This window comes from Microtus pennsylvanicus, chromosome 7, assembly GCF_037038515.1.
Source record: "Microtus pennsylvanicus isolate mMicPen1 chromosome 7, mMicPen1.hap1, whole genome shotgun sequence".
NCBI classification, from domain to species: Eukaryota; Metazoa; Chordata; class Mammalia; order Rodentia; family Cricetidae; genus Microtus; species Microtus pennsylvanicus.
In genome coordinates this window covers 106,172,075-106,190,839 of record NC_134585.1, presented here as the reverse complement: position 1 = coordinate 106,190,839, position 18,765 = coordinate 106,172,075, and the positions used below count along the sequence as shown (strand labels likewise).

Genomic DNA, 18,765 nt, shown 5'->3' with positions numbered 1-18,765 from the left:
GAGAAAGAGAGACAGGCGGGGCTGGAGAGACTGCTCTTGTAGAGCACCTGAGTAGAGCTCCCCGCTGTCCTCACCCTCAGTGCCAGGGTATTTGATGCCTTTTTCTGGATCTGCATGCACCCAGGAACACATGTGGTATGTAGACATACATATAGGCAAAAGATATATGCATGTAAAATAAAAGTAAATTTAAAAGATATATTTATTTTATATCCTGAAGGCAGTTTCTCATCCCTCCCTGCCACCTGCCACCCCCAACCCACTTCTCCTTCCTTTCTGTTCAGAAAAGGTCAGGCCTCGCATGGGTATCAACAAAACATGGCATATCAAATTGCAGTAAGACTAAGCACCTCCCCTTGTGTTAAGGCTGGGGAAGGTGACCCAGTATTAGTAGGGTCCCAAAATCCAGCACAGGAGTCAGAGGAGGCAGAGGCAGGTGGATCTCTGTGAGTTCAAGGCCAGTCTGGTCTACAAGAGCTAGTTCCAGGACAGGAATCAAAAAGCTACAGAGAAACCCTGTCTCGAAAATTAAAAAAAAAAAAATGTTACTGATTTGAATGGGAAAATGAAAACAAGTTAATCTGACCCTTCTTCTCTTGCAAAACTCCATCTCTGTAACACTCCACAGATCTAGTCTCTAATGAATAACTTTTCCTTTTGCCTTACAGGTATCCATTTTGATCTTAGAGACCACTAATTCAAATTTCTGGAGAGAACCCTTTCCTTCCATCAGCTGATTGAACAGCTGCGTGGGTCTCTCCACGCTGTGCTACTTTTCTGCTCACGACAGCAAACTCTTCAAGCACTGACGTCCCTAGCTGGATGTCATCTCTGTGGCAGCTGGACCTCCTCAGGTATGTGGCTGGATGCTTTCCTTTATCAGTCACACGGCAATTAGGCTCAACTCTGGGACAATCCTAAATACAGCCACTTCCATAGGAGCAGGAAGGCAAAGAAGTTTTCCTTCCCAAGGGCAAACCACCTAAGCCAAGTACACAAATTACTAAGGCCCTCCTGACACCAGCTGACCTCCCTTAGCATCTTCTCCAGCCAACCTCCTGGAATCTGTCTATGATTCTCATCTGGGAACCCTGACCCTGGTCTCCGGCTCTCCCAGCCCCGGGAAGCAAATTTCACAATCTTCACAGTGCTCCCAAAGACTCCAAAGCCTCACTCACCTGCCCAGAGGCCTATAAGGCTTGCAGGCCAACCGTTCAAGGTGAGAAACAATGCTGAGTTGGTTGTGGGTAGTACTAGGGCCATGTCAGGTACTGCCTTCTCTAAATTGCTACTTTACTGAATATGTAATTGTACATTCTTTTGTCACTGAACATTAAAAATGAATTTCCAAGTAATTAAATCAATATAAATCTTTTTTTTAATGACCACATGGTCTTTTATACTACAATTTATCAATTACCAGAATTTAATCAATTTATTTCTATCATCTTAATTAAATGATTACATTTATTTCTTACTGAATATTTAAAAAATATTTTTAAAAACTTCTTGAAAATGGCGAACCCAGGGGCTGGAGAGATGGCTCAGAAGTTAAGAGCATTGCCTGTTCTTCCTAAAGGTCCTGAGTTCAATTCCCAGCAACCACATGGTGGCTCACAACCATCTGTAATGGGGTCTGGTGCCGTCTTCTGGCCTGCAGGCATACACACAGACAGAATATTGTATACATAATAAATAAATAAATAAATATTTAAAAAAGAAAATGGCAAACCCAGTTTCTTATACAGATAGTCTTACTTTCAGTATAAGAGTATATGTTAAGAGCCGGGCAGTGGTGGTGCACGTCATTAATCCCAGCACTCAGGAGGCAGAGGCAGGCGGATCTCTGTGAGTTCGAGTCCAGTCTGGCCTACTAGTTCCAGGACAGGTTCCAAAGCTACAGAGGAAACCTTGTCTCGAAAAACAGAAAGAGTGTATGTTGTTTTGCTTCATTTACCGTAGATAGCTAGAATAACTAAGAGAGAGAGAGAGCGCAGGAGCACACACACAATCCTTTTGACGATTTGTTAGGTGCTATACAGACCAGGTAGGCCTCAAATTCAGAGATCCACCTCCTCCTGCATTCCAAGATCTGGAATTAAAGGCACGAGCCACACGCTCCGCTAAACATGGTGTTTTTAGGTTGCGTTTTTTTTTCCAGTCATAATTTTTTTCTTGTTGTACTATATTACTTCATGGATAAACGATAAAATATCATTTTAAAAAACCCACTGTGTTCCTAGCAGCCAATATGCAGATTATTTTTTGTGTACTGTTTTTCTGTTCGCTCACTTCTCTAATATCTAAGAGTTAGAAGTGGGGTGAAAAAAGGTGCTGGAAAAACGCCTTCTCAGACATTACAAAGAGCTGGGCGCGGTGGCTTATGCCTGTAATCCTAGCATTTAGGAGGCTGAACCAGGAGTCTATGAGTTTGAGACCAGCCTGAAGTCACTTTAAATAGTGACTTCCAGGCCGGTCTAAAACACATAGTGAGAACTTGCCTCAAAAAAAACAAAACAAAACAAAAAACCCAAGAAGATACTGCATGGAAAAAAAACATGAATTCAATTCTATACTTCAAGTTTGGCTCAAGAAGCAAGTCAAGGCATATTTGTCAAAAGAAAAACTGAAGAAATTTCTTTGACATAAAACACACATATACACACATAGATCTCTATATAAACATGTATACTACAGGAAAATCAGTAAGATAAAGACATTGCTCAAGGATGGGGAGGTGGCTCAAGAGGCTAAGAGTGCTTACAGTTCTTCATGAGGACCCAGCACCACAGGGGAGGGGAGGGGCTTACAATGGCCTGTAACTCCAGTTCCAGGGATCTGGTGCCCTTTTCTGGCTTTCATGGGCACCAAGCACATGCATGATGCACATATGCACATGTAGGCAAAACACTCACACACATAAAATATAGACAAATACGTCTTTTAAAAGACTTATTTGTCTACATTTCCATCTCTTCCAAAATTAAGGGTCAATAAGGAGCTATGTGAATCTCAAATGCTGTAAAGAAACTACCATTTTATAGCATTAATTCTGCTTTTATATATGATAGGAGAAAGGAAATCTTTCCTTATACATTTCTACTAGGAGGAATACAAATAAAACATAATACAGAAAAACTTTCATAAATAAAGCAGTTAATAGAAATAATCTTCTAATAAGGCATATTTACTACTTAGTGAAGAAACTGATCATTGTTTGAGTGTCACTATTAAGGGCTGGGGGCTGGAAGCTGCTCAGCAGTGACGCTCGCCTGAAGTTCCCGTTACAAGGTATCTAATACTCCCTTCCGGCCTCCGTGGGTACCTGCACATGTGTGCACACGTAAGAAAGCAGAAACACTACCATACATACAAAATAAAAATCAATTAACAAAGTCTTAAGTTCTGGGTTTACAGCGTCTTGCACGTGTGAAAGCACACCCCAGCCCCAAACCTCACTCTCAGGACTGAAAATACTCACTTTTGATGTCGGAGAGATAAAATAAAGAGCTTTCATTTGTCTGACAGGTTCACGATTCTTATAAATATTCTCTACAACTGATAACAACAAAAAAAGTCATTTGATAGAACCAAAGTTTAAAATATTTTAAAATAAACTTCATTGTATTTTACATTTATAATAATAATAAAGAAACACATTTTTATATATTGGACCTTTTTGCATGAATAAATCCTTTAAAAAAAATAAAAGGTATCTTCTTTTCTTTGAGACTGTCCGTGGCATTGTGTCAGCACCGAGGGACAGAGTAGACCTTTTACAGGTGGGCACCAGAGTACTGAACAAGCATCAATGTGCCAGAAGAAACAAGAAATGCATCAAAAAGTAAAATAAATTCTTGTCTCAGTGTGGTGGCTCAGAAGTAAAGGAACCTACTGCTAAGGCTGATATCCTAAATTGGTCCCAGGATCCTCTCCAGAAGAACTGACACCAGCAGGTGGTCCTGTGACCCCTCCCCCCTCCCTCTCCCTTTCCCTCTCCCTCTCCCTCTCTCTCTCCTACTAACATTGGATGGACAATAAGGAACAACGGTCTATAAAAGAATCAAAGCCCCCACAGTGCAGTTAGCTCTGCAGTTGCACGGTACTCTATGTATTTATCAATGGGTTTCACTCTAGTTTCTACCAGAGCAGCCTGTAGGAATTTAAACAAGTTACACGGCTTCATTAATTCTCAGGGCCAGTGAGATGACTCAGCAAGTAAAGGCACCTACTGCCAAGTCTGACTGATGTCCTAAGTTCAGTCCCCAGAACCCCACGGTCGACAGAAAGAACTGACTCTTGAAGGTTGTCCTGTGACCGCCACATGTACGACAAAATGTGATAAAATTTAAAAGTAAATATTTTTATTTCTTTTAAAAAACATGCTAGTGTAATAGCAAATGCAAATTGAATATGCAATAGATAACCAATCACTTTATTCATAAATATCAAAACATAATTATTATACATTCAGGATTTCTGAGGACTACTGGACCGACCTCCACATCTCACAACTGAGGGCAGACATGTCTGCTATGGCTAGAGCTCTAAGAAGGGAAACATACCATCCTCGGAAGGAGTATCACTAGCCCAAAGCCAAGCCTTCAGGAGCAGGGCAGCACTTACCAGTTACCCCCTCTTCAAGGAGGTCTGTCATCTTGCAGCACGACGACAGAAGCTTGGTGGTAAACTCGTCTAAGAGCATTATCTTAAAACAAAGCAAGAGAGAGCATAAGCAGCTGCTGTCAAGAATAACAATTAACAGACAGAATTTTAGTAATTCCTCTTCAGCTGCATATTTGGTGGTTTACTTTCTCAGTACACATACATGTAAATATTAGATACAAGTAAGGAAATAGAAATATTTCTATTTCGAAGCAGCACTTGTTCATTTTAAATATATCTAATATTTACATCAAATTTTCCAAGAATGTAATTGTCATTTACAGAATTATTGCCAAGAAGTACTGCTCAGACATTTAGTATCTGCATAATACAATGTGTTACCATACCCAGCCTCTGGACAAGGACACAGGGAAATGTTAGGCGACTTGTCCAAGGTGCCACAGCTGGGAGGCAATGAAGTCTGAAAGTGACATTCTAGGCCTATGACCTTATGGAAACACCCTAAGTACAACATTCCGAAGCCCGCCCTCCACACACTCCTACCTTCCATTCGCCTTCTTTCCGGCAGTCATCGAACACTGCTGTTTTTATCTCTGTTAAGAAAAAAAGGGTTAGAAATCTAGAGCAACAGTTAGAATGTAGGACTGTGTTAAAGGTTCAAAACGGCCGAGAACAACTGCAACCTGGGATGTGTGGAGGAGCTACATAAACACTGCAGAGTAAGCTCTAAGTAAAAATACCACAATTCAACACCTAACCTGCAGATTTAAACTGTGATAGATCCTCAAACACGTGCATGAACATGTCCAGAAAATAGTTCTGAAACTATTATCTGACTTAGGTTTTCCTTCTTTCTTAAATCTTAAAAAAAAAAAAAACAACCCATAGGAAGATCTTTCACTGGCTCAAGGCAAATCTGCATACGTGTTTTTCATCCTCATTTACTTTCCTGTTAAAGAACACATGCAGGCTGGGGCTGGGAAAATAGCTCAGTGGTTAAGAACACCTGGATGCAGAGGACCTGGGTGGGGTTGCAGCATCCGTATCAGAAAGCTCATCACCTGTAACTTCAGTTTCAGGGCATCTGACATCTTTCAAGGACGATCTTGAACCAATTCCCCTCCAGTCTCTACCTCCCAAATGTTTGGATTATAGGCACACACCACCATGCATCTTTTTTTCTTTGTTTTTTTATTGATATTTATTGAGCTTTACATTTTTCTCTGCTCCCCTCCCTGCCTCTCCCCTCCCCCTTCAATCCTCCCCCAAGGTCCCCATGCTCCCAATTTACTCAGGAGATCTTGCCTTTTTATACTTTCTACTTCCCATGTAGATTATATCTATGTAAGTCTCTCTTAGTGTCCGCATTGTTGTCTAGGTTCTCTGGGATTGTGGTTTGTAGGCTGGCTTTCTTTATGTTTAAAAACCATCTATGAGTGAGTATATGTGATAGTTGTCTTTCTGGGTCTGGGTTACCTCACTCAAAATAATGTTTTCTAGTTCCACCCATTTTCCTGCAAAATTCAAGCTGTTGTTATTTTTTTCTGCTGTGTAGTACTCCATTGTGTAAATGTACCACATTTTTCTTATCTATTCTTCGATCAAGGGACATTTAGGTTATTTCCAGGTTCTGGCTATGACAAACAAAGCTACTACGAACATTGTTGAGCAAATGTCCTTGTGGCACGATTGAGCATCCTTTGGATATATACCCAAAAGTGGTATTACTGGGTCTTGAGAAAGGTTGTTTCCTAATTTTATGGGAGATTGCCACACTGACATCCAAAGGGGCTGTACCAGTTTGCACTCCCACCAGCAATGCAGGAGTGTTCCCTTTACCCCACAACCTCTCCAGCATAAGTTGTCATCAGTGTTTTTGATCTTGGCGATTCTTACAGGTATAAGATGGAATCTCAGGGTTGTTTTGATTTGCATTTCTCTGATGACTAAGGATGTTGAATATTTTCTTGTGTCTTTCAGCCATTTTAGATTCATCTGTTGAGAGTTCTCTGTTTAGGTCTGTACTCCATTTTTTGATTGGATTATGTGTTCTTTTGGTGTCCAATTTCTTGAGTTCTTTGTATATTTTGGAGATCAGACCTCTGTCTGATGTGGGGTTTGTGTTGATCTTTTCCCATTCTGTAGGCTATTGTTTTGTCTTGTTGACCGTGTCCTTTGCTTTACAGAAGCTTTTCAGTTTCAGGAGATCCCATTTACTAATTGTTTCTCTCAGTGTCTGTGCTGCTGGGGTTCTATTTAGGAAGTGGTTCCCTGTGCCAACATGTTCAAGTGTACTTCCCACTTTCTCTTCTATAAGGTTCAGTGTGGCTGGCTTTATGTTGAGGTCTATGATCCATTTGGACTTGAGTTTTATGCATGGTGATAGATATGGGTCTATTTTCATTTTTCTACATGTTGATATCCAGTTATGCCAGCACCACTTGTTAGATATGCTTTCTTTTTTCCATTTGATATTTTTTGCTTCTTTATCAAATATCAGGTGTTTGAAGATGTACCACCATACATCTTAATTTGTTTAAACTTTCCTATTCTTTTAAAGATTTATTTGTATATCAGCGTTTGTTTTGCCTTCATCTACATCTGTGTGACACTGTTGAATCTCCTGGAAGGGAGTTACAGACAGCTGTGAGCTGCTGTGTGGGTGCTGGGAATCGAACCCGGTCCTCTGGAAGAGCAGTCAGTGCTCTTCACCACTGAGCTATCTCTCCGGGCCCCTAAACTTTTCTATTTTTAAATTAAAATGTCTTCGGTAAATACTTTTTGGAAGTTTACCACCAAGTTTTTGACACCATGTTTTTCTAAAGAAAGACAATTCTAACACTCTAATGAATAAGCATTACTGTGACATAATAAAAAAAATATCTGGGTGGGGGAGGCTGAGGAGATGAGTGGTTAAGAGCAAGTATTGCTCCTGTGGAGGACTAGAGTTTAGTTCCCAGCACCACACTGGGTGGCTCATATCCACCTGTAACTTGAGCCCTCCTCTACCTTCCACAGACAACTATGCTTCTGTATACATACCCATATAAACATACACATAATTAAAAGTAAAAATACATCTTTCAAAAAAATATGTTCTTTCTAGTTCCTGTCATAAATCTAAAAATCTTTGAAACTTTTTATGTGACAGAGAATCTATGGCAGGCTGGAGACCTGACTCTTTTAGCTTCAGCAAGCAGCAAGCAGTCTTCACCAGAAGACCAAGCTATGACTTCTAAGGAGACAACAGGGGCAATGACCAGTGGCCACTGATTTCATCAGGAAGGCCTACACAACGAAAGTCCCTTAACCCACCCACTTTCTGAGTCACTGAACGCAGTCATGTGTAGCAATGGAGACACGCCCGGCTCACAGGGAGGGAAGCCCCTTCTGGACCTCCACCTACAGACTTCAGCTGGCTGTGGATTTGTATGCTTTAGAAAAACAACAAAGAACAACCGAACAACAAAAACCCTGGTAACAGGAAGTAGTTTACAGGAGTTAGAAGGCCCGAGTTACTAAACCTGAGAGGGAAGGCAGAGTCTAGGAAGCCCCAACTGCACAACCAAGCCGGGCAGTGTGGGAAGCTGCTTGCAATTGTCATCTGAACTGGGGCAGTCTTATGGGTCTGAATCCTTAACCATGCCAAAGCTGGCCCTAAGTCGAGTCAGAATTGCACTGAATGGCAGGATACCCCATCAGCATGTGAAGAGCTGGAGAACTAGTTAGTAAGAAGGAAAATAACATATTTGCTGTTAGAAGTGTTCCGAGAAAAAGCAGTATTCAAAAGTTGTGCTCTAGGACTGGAAAGATGGGTCAGAGGTTAAGAGCATTGCCTGCTCTTCCAAAGGTCCTGAGTTCAATTCCCAGCAACCACATGGTGGCTCACAACCATCTGTAATGGGGACTGGTGCCCTCTTCTGGGCTGTAGGCATACACACAGACAGAATATTGTGTGCTCTAGGGCTGGAGAGATGGCTTAGTGGGTAAAATTGCTTGTCCAGCAAGCCGGACCATCTGAGCTTGACCCAGACTCCATGACAGAATGAGAGAGCCAACTCCTGTAAGTTATCCTCCGACCTCCACTGGCACACTGCAGCCTGCGCGAGCCCGCACTACCTTACACACACCCCACGTGGGTTTTACAACCTTTGATCCGATTTTGTAATCAGGAAGATTTTTGAAGGGTTAAGAAACATCACCCAAAAGTTGAGTGTGGAGGCATGGTACCCAAATCCCCAGTAACAGGAGGACAAAGGCAGAAGAATTCAAGATTATCGCCAGCTACATAGAGGTGGAGGCCGGCTGGGCTCCACAAAATCCATCTCAAACCAAACCCAAACAAAGCAAAACCAGTGGAGGCCAAGGAGTGTGGGCTGCGCAAGCACAAGGAACGGACCCTGACTCCAAGCGTTCATGTGGGAAGTTAGCTGTGCACAAGCGTCTGCGCCAAGCTGGGAACGGGATGGGGAGCGGGCAAAGGCGGCTCCCGGAGCTCACTGGCCAGCCAAGATGAACGAGGAGCTCCAGGTTCAGGGAGAGACTAAGGTGGAGAGCCACAGAGGAGCACACCTACTGCCAAACTCTGGGCTCTATCTATCACACACCAGCCCCCCACCCCCCAAAAAAGATAGAAAGATCTAGGTAGATTATGTTATAGGGGAATAACAATAAAAAAACTCTGAAGTATTTAACTGTAATTAAACCAGAAAGCAAGAGTTTCTATGGCACACGCCAGGCAAACATGAAGGCTGTTTTAAGGCAAAGCGCAGACACTGAGACTCCTTCACTGCATATACGGCAAGCTGAGCACAGAAGACAATGCAGGTCCTGACAGTTATACTACCCTCTAAGAAACAAATGCTGCTGGAGCAGGGGGCACGTCACTAGTTTCCGAACCTTATACCTGTTCTGCCCTCCCTAGACGACAGGAGCAAGGACATGTGACTAGGAGCCCTGGAAACAGAGCTAGCAGTAGCCAGGCACAGTAGTTCGTACTTGGAAAATTCTGGCACCCGGTAGGATAAGCAGGGCTGCTGTGAGCTCCAAGTCTTCCTGTGCTAGAGTAAACCTGACTTTAAAAAAAAAAAATCATGAGATATAAAATAACACAAAAGAGAGAGCTGGAATGTGGCTCAGTGGCAGAAGACAAGCATCTGTGAAGCTTGGGTTCCATCCCTAGCGCCACCAAAACAAGAGAAACAGAGAACAAATTTAAAGCTTAAAATTGGGGGGGGGGGTATAAAATATCCTATGAATTCCTTTTCCCTACCTTATTAATTCTTATATTAAATACTTTTGATTATGTCAGGTTAAGTAAATTACAATTAATTTCATCTATTTCTATTATTTTTTAATGTGGCTACCACAAAACTTTAAGCTACATCACCTAGCTCACATTATAGCTTCACTGTGTAGAAAGCACAGCCCGAGATGCTACAGATAGCTCCACGGTCAGTGTCGTGAGCTGTGGACGGAGAGAATGGGAGCACAGATAAGAAGTGACAGGTCCCAGGTAACAGACGCTGAGAGCAGAGGCTAAGGAACCCCTCAGCGGTTAGTACTACAGAACTTAAGTACTGCCTTCATACGAGAAAACAGTGAAAAGCATCCCATCTTTCCTTCAGCGACTAACCGTGGCCCCGAGACTGATGCTCGTGCTATGCCTGGTCCATACTCACCCCCAGAGACTGTGCTCACTGCTGAAGTTTCAGCATCAGTCAGCCCATCAGTTCTCAACAATCGCATGGACCACTCTCCTGGACTTCATTCCGTCACACACAATAGGTTTAAGTACTTACACACACAAGGAGACAGCCTTCCACGAGAGAACTGCTCTAGACTTCATGGCTGTTGTTTTATTGACATTTTCTTAGTCACAGCCTTCGGTTATTTTCTCCTCCTCTACATTCAATCGGCAGGAATTATGGCTTGTCCTCTGGCAACTGGCCACTGCCATCAGCACCACCCTGACTTCAAACACCTTCACTGAGCTGGGGCAATAGTCTCCTAGCTGGCTTGGCTGTTTTCTCCCTCCAATCCCTTTGTCTTCCTTTTTCACACTCCTGCTAGTCACCTTCCTGAAACATAACCCATGGTTATAACAATATCTACCCCAAAAAGTCCTGAAACGCTCACCTGCCCACTGAGGAAAATCTAAACCCTACATTCAAGACACTCCACTTCCTGGCTTCTATCTACCCTCTAGGCTCAGCCTCCATTAGCCCAGCCACTATCCCAACAGTGACCCACGAAAACCAAGTCCCACCTGCTCTCTCTTGGGTCCTCTAGGTACAAAGGAAATCTGTGCACAACTGTAGTGCAAAGGGAAAAGGCGGCCACAGTGAAGGCAGAATGCAAGAACTAGTTAGAGAGAAATACAAGCAAGGCTTGCATACGACCTTACGGCACAAAGGAGTTTCTGAGAACATGATAACAATGTATTAGAAACAGGAAATAACCTATGGATAGCTAGAATTTTAAAAGAATGACATTTAAAACCTAAGCAATGTGGAAATCATAAACAAGGGAATGAGAGTGAAAAAACCTGCCCCTTCTAAAAGATCTCTATTTCAGCTGGGAAGAGGTAACTAGTTTCTAATTGCTCTGCTCATCGTAACCCGCGGCTTCAGGACCACTCGGGCTGTGACCCGAGCCCTGATCTCTAGTCCAGCTCCTGTATCTAAGATCTGCAGACCTCTACATCTGCAAAGCCTACCAGAGGCCTAACCCAGCATGGAAAATCACTGTACTGTAACTCAGAACTGTGTTTCCCACACAAACTCACCCCTTCCTTCTCCTCATCAGTACACAGCATCACTACCTAGTCTCCTGGCCCGGAATGTCAGTTAGATGACTCTAGCTCCTAGCTCACCACTATTCTCACCCATCTTCCTCACCAGCTTTTCACAATTCCAACCTTCTCTCCAACAACACGACCTAACCACAGCCCTACTGGACCCTACTCTGATTAACTTCTCAAATGCATCTCCCCTCCCCTTTTATAACTTTGTCCTGGCTTGAAAATCAAATTATCACAAAAAAGATTCGGCATATACATATTATTCTGTTATTATCCTCTCTGCTAAAGATGCATCATGAATAGTTGTCATATAAATAACGAACAAAGATAACTTATTCTTTTTCTAACATCAGTAACTTTTTAAGTGATTAAAAAGAATACTGCCATATCTTACTTATTCTCTATGCACCAGGTTTCTATATTTTCCCAATTTTTTTGGTACTATACTATTGCCTTAGGATCTTTAAATGGGGCTAGTGAGATGCCTTAGCAGTTAAGAATGCTTACTGTTCTTTGAGGACCCATGTTCAGTAGTTCCTAGCACCTACATGGAGGTTTATAACCATCTGTAACTCCAGTCCCAGGGAACCCAGCACCTTCTTCTCACCTCCGCAGGCACCGGGCAAACACGCAGTGCACTTACATGTATGCAGGCAAAACACACACATACTTAAAAATAAATGTTAGCCGGGCGGTGGTGGCGCACGCCTTTAATCCCAGCACTCGGGAGGCAGAGGCAGGCGGATCTCTGTGAGTTCGAGACCAGCCTGGTCTACAGAGCTAGTTCCAGGACAGGCTCCAAAGCCACAGAGAAACCCTGTCTCGAAAAAAAACAAAAACAAAAACAAAAAAAAAACAAAAATAAATGTTAAAAAAAGAACTTTAAGTATGGGTGGGTCAGATGCTCAGTGGGTAAGGACACCTGCTGTCACACCTGTGACCTGAGTGCAATCCCTGGGACCCACACGTCCGGCAGGGACCTTCACACACGTGCCACAGTGTATACACAGGCGTACATGCATGTACAGAATACATTTTAAAATCTAATTTAAAAATCCTTTGAGAAAAGAAATTTTAAGTCTGCGTGTATATTATTATCACTTTTACTATGAAAGGTTCAGGTGGGATTGTTGAAACCACACAGCACTGTCTTCTGTCTCACTAAACTGTCGCCAGCCGCTTTCTCAACAGGCTGTAATTAATCATGCCCCACCAGCCAGCTTTCCAGGTGCTACATGACGTCAATCACCTGATTCTGCCAATATGATGGGTTAAAGGGGGTATCTGGTTTTAATTTGGATTTCTCCAAGTCAAAAGCAGACTATGTCATCTGTAGGTTGCTTCTTTTTATTTCCTCTGCTCATTTTTCTATTGGACCATTATTTTATTCATCAATACAGTAAGTCCAGTTGATAATTTCTTCAACCTTATATATTTAATTCAAAAAGTATATGAAACTAGAACCTATGAAAATAAAGACTACTGCAAGAACTAAATACAAAGGCAGGGCCCAGATATAGCCCAGTGGCAGAGTCCTTGCTTGCCACATGCGCGCGCACACGCACACACGCGCACACACACACACACACACACACACACACAAATGCAGTTTGAAGGATTCTCTCTTAAACATGAGTGTCAAGAGGAAAACAGACTATATTATAAATTACTGGATGATAACGAAAGTCAGAACGGTGTTCACTGGGGGGTAGGGGAGGGGCTACCTTCTCCTGAATGCTTAGAGACATTCTACAGATTGATTTAGGTGGAAGTTACATGAGCAAAAACTTACCTAACTGTACACTTAACATTAGTATAGCTTATTACACTTAATTAAAATTTAAAGGTCATTTCCCCTCAGAAATAGGAACAAGAAATGGCTTCCTTTTGGCATTAACAGACGGCAAAACGCCAATGTCAGCTATTTGCGAAGAAGGGGAAATGTCATCTTCAATGATTCTCCATTAACCAGAGCATGCCTAAACCATTCAAAAACTGGCTCCAACCCACCTTTTGTTCCACACGCCCCCAACCTTTGTAACAAATGCCTTGCACTGTGTGTGGTGTCCGGAAGAACTCATGTGGGTGTGTGCACACGTGCAAGGAGGCTGGAGGTCAGCAGAGCCTTCCTCTGTCACTCTCAGCCTAAACCTCTGACACAGGGTCTCTCACTGAACACGGTCATCAATAGACTAGACTAGCTGACGTGCCTGACTTTTACCTAAGTGTGTGTTCAAACGCAGGTCCTCATGCTTGTGAGGTAGGCGCCTATCAACTGAACCATCACCTCACGCCCTCATCTTTTTAAAGAGTTTTAAGGTAGTTCCTAATGGCTGATTCTGTCTCGTGTTTTAGGTCTGAGAAATGTCACCTCGTCAGACCAACTTTTCCTGATGCACCTATTTCGTGCAGCCTCTCTCCCTGTGCGTCACAAACTGAGATAATCATGTTCACCCCGAGTTTTCCTCTTCATGTCCTGTTAATCCCCACCTTAACAAAAGCTTTAAGAGCACTGGGAACTTTCCCACAGGAATTCAATGCTGCATTAATGGGGTCTTTGAGGTAGGGAACAAGGGAAAATTTAAGGAAGTGTGTCATTTATTTAGAACAAAAATACACACTACCCACCACATTCTGCTGGGGATGTTAAAAACTTACAGGAGAGGCTGGTGAGCGGGTCAGAGGACTGTTAAAAACTTACAGCCTAGGCGGCAGGTAAAGGGCAAAGCATGAGGACCTGAGTGCAGACCCACGGAGCACACACAAAAGTCAGGCATGGTGAGCACATCTGTAAGCTCAGTTCTGGAGAGGCAGAAACAGGATCCTCAGAGCCCACCAGTCAGCCTAGCCGAGGAAGCTCCAGGTCCAGTGAGACTTTGTCTCCTAAGGTAGAGAGCATTAGATGGAGACATCTGACATTGACCTCTGGCCTCTGCAAGCATGCACACGGGCACTGGAATTTGCACATGCACACACACACACACACACACAAACTTAAAGGGCTGTAAGACAAAAAAAAAGTGAATCTACCTTATGAAAGCTTTTCAAGAGACTCCTAACTGCAAATGGTGGCCCATGCCTGCAACCTCAGCATTCAGCAGGGAGGAGGGCTACTGCGAATTCCAGGCCAGCCTGGGCTACAGAGAGAGACCTGTCTGGAAATAAAACAAAAGGAAAAGACAAAAAGCAAAGCAAAGTAAAACAGAAGGGGCTCCCCTTAGGCAGTTGTGGGAAGGGTAAACTAAATGCTAACGCAAAGAAAGGTGGGGGAAAATAAAAGCCACTAATGGAAGTAGAAGCCCATCTGAAGTAAGACTTGGAGGCTAAAATGGGAGTAGGTAAAGAATAAGGGAAAGCGAACAAAAGATAGAGGAGTGCGCCACCAAGATAGGACAGGAAGATAAAATAATGCAATGAGAAGAAACAGTATGGCCACGGGGGAAATCACTATTGTAACACAGGGGGGACTGGAGCTAGGGAAGAGTCTATAGGGGACTGACCTAGGGAAGAGACTATAGGGGACTGGAGCTAGGGAAGAGTCTATAGGGGACTGACCTAGGGAAGAGACTATAGGGGACTGGAGCTAGGGAAGAGTCTATAGTGACTGAGCTAGGGAAGAGACTATAGGGGACTAGAGCTAGGGAAAAGTCTATAGGGGACTGGAGTTAGGGAAGAGTCTATAGTGACTGAGCTAGGGAAGAGACTATAGGGGACTGGAGCTAGGGAAAAGTCTATAGGGGACTGGAGCTAGGGAAGAGCCTATAGTGACTGACATAGGGAAGAGTCTATAGGGGACTGGAGTAAGGGAAGAGTCTATAGTGACTGAGCTAGGGAAGAGTCTTTAGGGGACTGAGCTAGGGAAGAGTCTATAGGGGACTGCGCTAGGGAAGTCTATAGGGGACTGAGCTAGGGAAGAGTCTATAGTGACTGAGCTAGGGAAGAGTCTACAGTGGGCTGGGATGAACATTAGGCAACTGGGAGCCTCTGCGGGTCTTCAAGTCAGCACTAGTAAAAGAAACTACTCTGGCAAGTATTTGCTGGATGGACTGGAAAGAAAGAAAAGCAAGAACTCTGAAGCTTGGTTAAGAGGCTAAAGCAATAGACTGTGTATAAAATAAGATCCTAAACTAAAGTTTAAATATGACAGAAGCCACAGCTGTGTCAAACATTAACCCTGACTGTAGTCAAAAGACCTAGGCATAAATCTTAGGTGTAGATTTTACTTATTATTTGAGACAGGATCTCAAAGTTCAGACTGGTTTCAAACTCGCTCTATGGGTGAACTGATATGTACCTCCACCTCTAAAAATTAGGATTACAGGCATGTGCCACTATGCCTGACTCTTGGGTCTAGATTTAACAGCTCTTGTCAGACTCATTTTAATAGCATTATCAAGATATAAACCACAAACTGCAGAATTGACTCACTCAAAAGTGCACACCCTACCCATTTTCAGCAAGCTCACGGTCATGCATCCATTACTGCATGACCAACAAGTATTGTGAGAACATGTACACTACTCTAAAAGGAAACCTCATCCCTTGGGGTTGGAATATGTGTAGCTCAGTCGGTAGACTGCTCACCTAGTAAAAGGCCTTGAGTTCAATCTCCAGTACTGCATAAAACCAGTTAGGGTGGGATTTACCCGTAATGCTAGCACTCAGTAGGAGAAGGCAGGAAAATCAGAAGTTTAAGGTCATCCTTAGCTACAAAGTTGAGTTTGAGGGGACATGAGACCATGTTTCAAAAACAAAACAGAACCCTGTGTAGTGGCACACACCTTTAACTTCAGCGCTCAGGATACAGAGGCAGGTGGAGCTCTATGAGTTCAAGGCCAGCCCAGACTACACTGTGAGCTCCAGGACAGCCAGGAACACACAGTGAAAACCTGTTTCAAACAACTAAAACCAAAGCAAAAGAATAATTGTAACAAAAGCCAACACAGAACCCCATCCCTGTAATCTCCTCTGTCCAGACTGGAACACATTAGTCTCCTTCCTGTCTCTTTAGAGTCGCTTGTCCTGGACATTTTTCACATGAATGGTGTCACGCCATGTGGTCCTTCGTGACTGGCTCTTAGCATGTTTCCAAGATGCAATAGCATAAAATATATCGGCACTTTACTTATATTTATTGGAAAAAGATATGCATCTGTTTATGCATCCATACATCAACCTGTAGAAATGTGAGTTATTTTCATTTTTTTTTTAGCTATTTCTCCAGCCCCTCAATATATATACATGCTTTGTGCAATAAACACTGGGTTATTATTATCTTGTCTTTTGGTTGAATTTCTAGTTACACAAGTTTAAGAGAATATTTTACAGCCTCACATCTTTTTCTTCCCGTACAGCCTGTCTGTACTGTTACCCCAAGTTAACATTAAGAGGGAAATTCTGTCATCTTCTAGTCCCCCCTCACACTACTGACACTGGCATTACGAGCACTATGGTATCTTTTTCTCATAAGCCCTGACATAACGTACCATTATAACTCAGAAATAATTTATACAACCCAATTTTCAAAAATGCCATCCATTTTCGTTTGAGAGTCAATACAGACAAGCTGCCTGAGGTAGTTCTCTCCTTACACTACATGGGTCCCAGGGTATCCAATTCAGGTTTTCTGGCTTGGCAGCAAACACCTCTCTTTACCCACTAAGCCACCTCACTGGTCCCCGAACTAAATGTTTAAAGGATAACGTTATCTTTCACAAAATCTCTTTATATACTTATACAAACAGTATATGCCTGTACTTACTAAGTTGGATTTTAACTTTCATACCAAGACGTCTATAAGACAGAATTCTGTTAACTAATTTCTATTCTGTTTCTTGCTCACCAAGGTGGAGTAAGAAACACTAATAAGACGTTACTCCTTTTCCACTACTAAACTATAATTACTTCGAACCCAGAGATGCCAAACAAGGAAGGTCCTTCCGGTTTGAGGCTTTCATTTCTCCTCTAACTTGGCAGGCCTAGGTTTGGTGTAATTTTAATAAAAGCTGTGGTTGATGCGGCAGAAAACCAGGAACCAACAAGTAGACCATTTAAAACCGTGAAAGAGCAGACTATGCAGCGAGCTGACGCTAGACAGACTTGAGCAGTCCGATGGTCCTGTCTCAAGAACTTTTGTTGTAGTTGTTTAGCAAGTCGTGTTCTCCAGGAACAGTAGCAGAAGGCTCTCTTGAACAGCAACGTCTGCACTTTTTAAAGGACAAGACACTGAAAAGCGTGGTAGTACAACCCTTGATGCTAACAGGAATGTGGACACTAAGGGGCCTCTGAAAGCACAAGGACGAGGGCAGGATAGAGAAACACAGAGGTCAGATTGTGTCGGGAGGAGAGACGTCCCAGCCTGGTGGGGCGAGGGGGGAGTGGAATGGAAACACTGTCCCCGGCCAGCGCAGGGACCGGGAGGGAAAGGCGGCCCGAGTGGCCGAGGATGGGGCTTCGCCGGTGAGCCTCACCCGGGAGAGCCGAAGCCAAGGCCGGGGAGAAGGCCGAGTGTGGTTAACCCACCCATCCCTGGTGCTGGCACGAAATCCGACTCGCTGGGCAAGCCGGAAGGCGTCCTTCCAGGGACCTGGTCCCAAAGCAACAAGTTGCCCGTGCGGCTCCCGGAGAGGCTGCAGCGGGAACGCAAGACCCGGTGCGGCGGACCCGCAGCCTTCCAGTCTCAGCCCTGACCCCTCCGCACTCACTTCGCCACACGACGCTCTTCAGCCCCCGCTCCGTCACTGGTGGCGCCATCTTCCCCAAGTGGAGCCGCAGTCACCGCCTGCCACTCGCAACCTACTTCGGCCCTGGAACCTGCGCTCGGGGGCGGGCCCTTCCCCTCGCGGCGGGGAAGGCTCCGCCCCCTCCGCGGACCGCGCCCTCTGGCGACGTCACCTGCGTCAACACGGGCGTGCCCAGGCTGCGCCTGCACTGAGGCTGCGCAGTGTGGGCGGACCTCTGTGAGCAGGCTGGCGCCCCCTGGTGGAAACCAAAATTCAGTATCCAACCAACTAGGCATCAGAAAACGAAAGGATGTGAACTTACATGATTTATGCAATTATGACTTTATATATATGGTTTTTTGTATTTTAAAATTATATTTTCTGTATGTGTGTGTGCACACGTATACATGCCCAGGCTCACTCGTGAAGGTCAGAAGAGCTCATCTTCCACAGTGTGTGTCTTGGGACTCTGTTGTCCTGGGGAAACAGGTATTTCTTTGCACATACCTAGGCGCAGGTCAGGCATCAGTCTGAAATGCTCTGAAGTTTTGCTCAGTGTCCAGGTAGCCAGACATGAGAGGAAGTGAGTCCCGAGATCTTATGTAACAAGTGCAT

At 43.8% G+C, this 18,765-nt stretch overlaps 1 protein-coding gene across 1 annotated transcript in view; it reads right to left on the bottom strand.

Moving 5' to 3' along the window:
• Positions 1-18,314, bottom strand: part of Stxbp3 (syntaxin binding protein 3) — a 49,248-nt gene extending 30,934 nt beyond the window's left edge. The window contains exons 1-4 of the mRNA XM_075981580.1: positions 18,133-18,314; positions 5,170-5,219; positions 4,627-4,708; positions 3,482-3,558 (exon numbers count right to left, since the gene is read on the bottom strand). Of these exons, the coding sequence (XP_075837695.1) occupies positions 3,482-3,558; positions 4,627-4,708; positions 5,170-5,219; positions 18,133-18,181 (258 nt within the window). The 5' untranslated portion in view covers positions 18,182-18,314. The remainder of the gene's footprint in view (positions 1-3,481; positions 3,559-4,626; positions 4,709-5,169; positions 5,220-18,132) is intronic.
• Between the last annotated feature and the right edge of the window lie 451 nt (positions 18,315-18,765).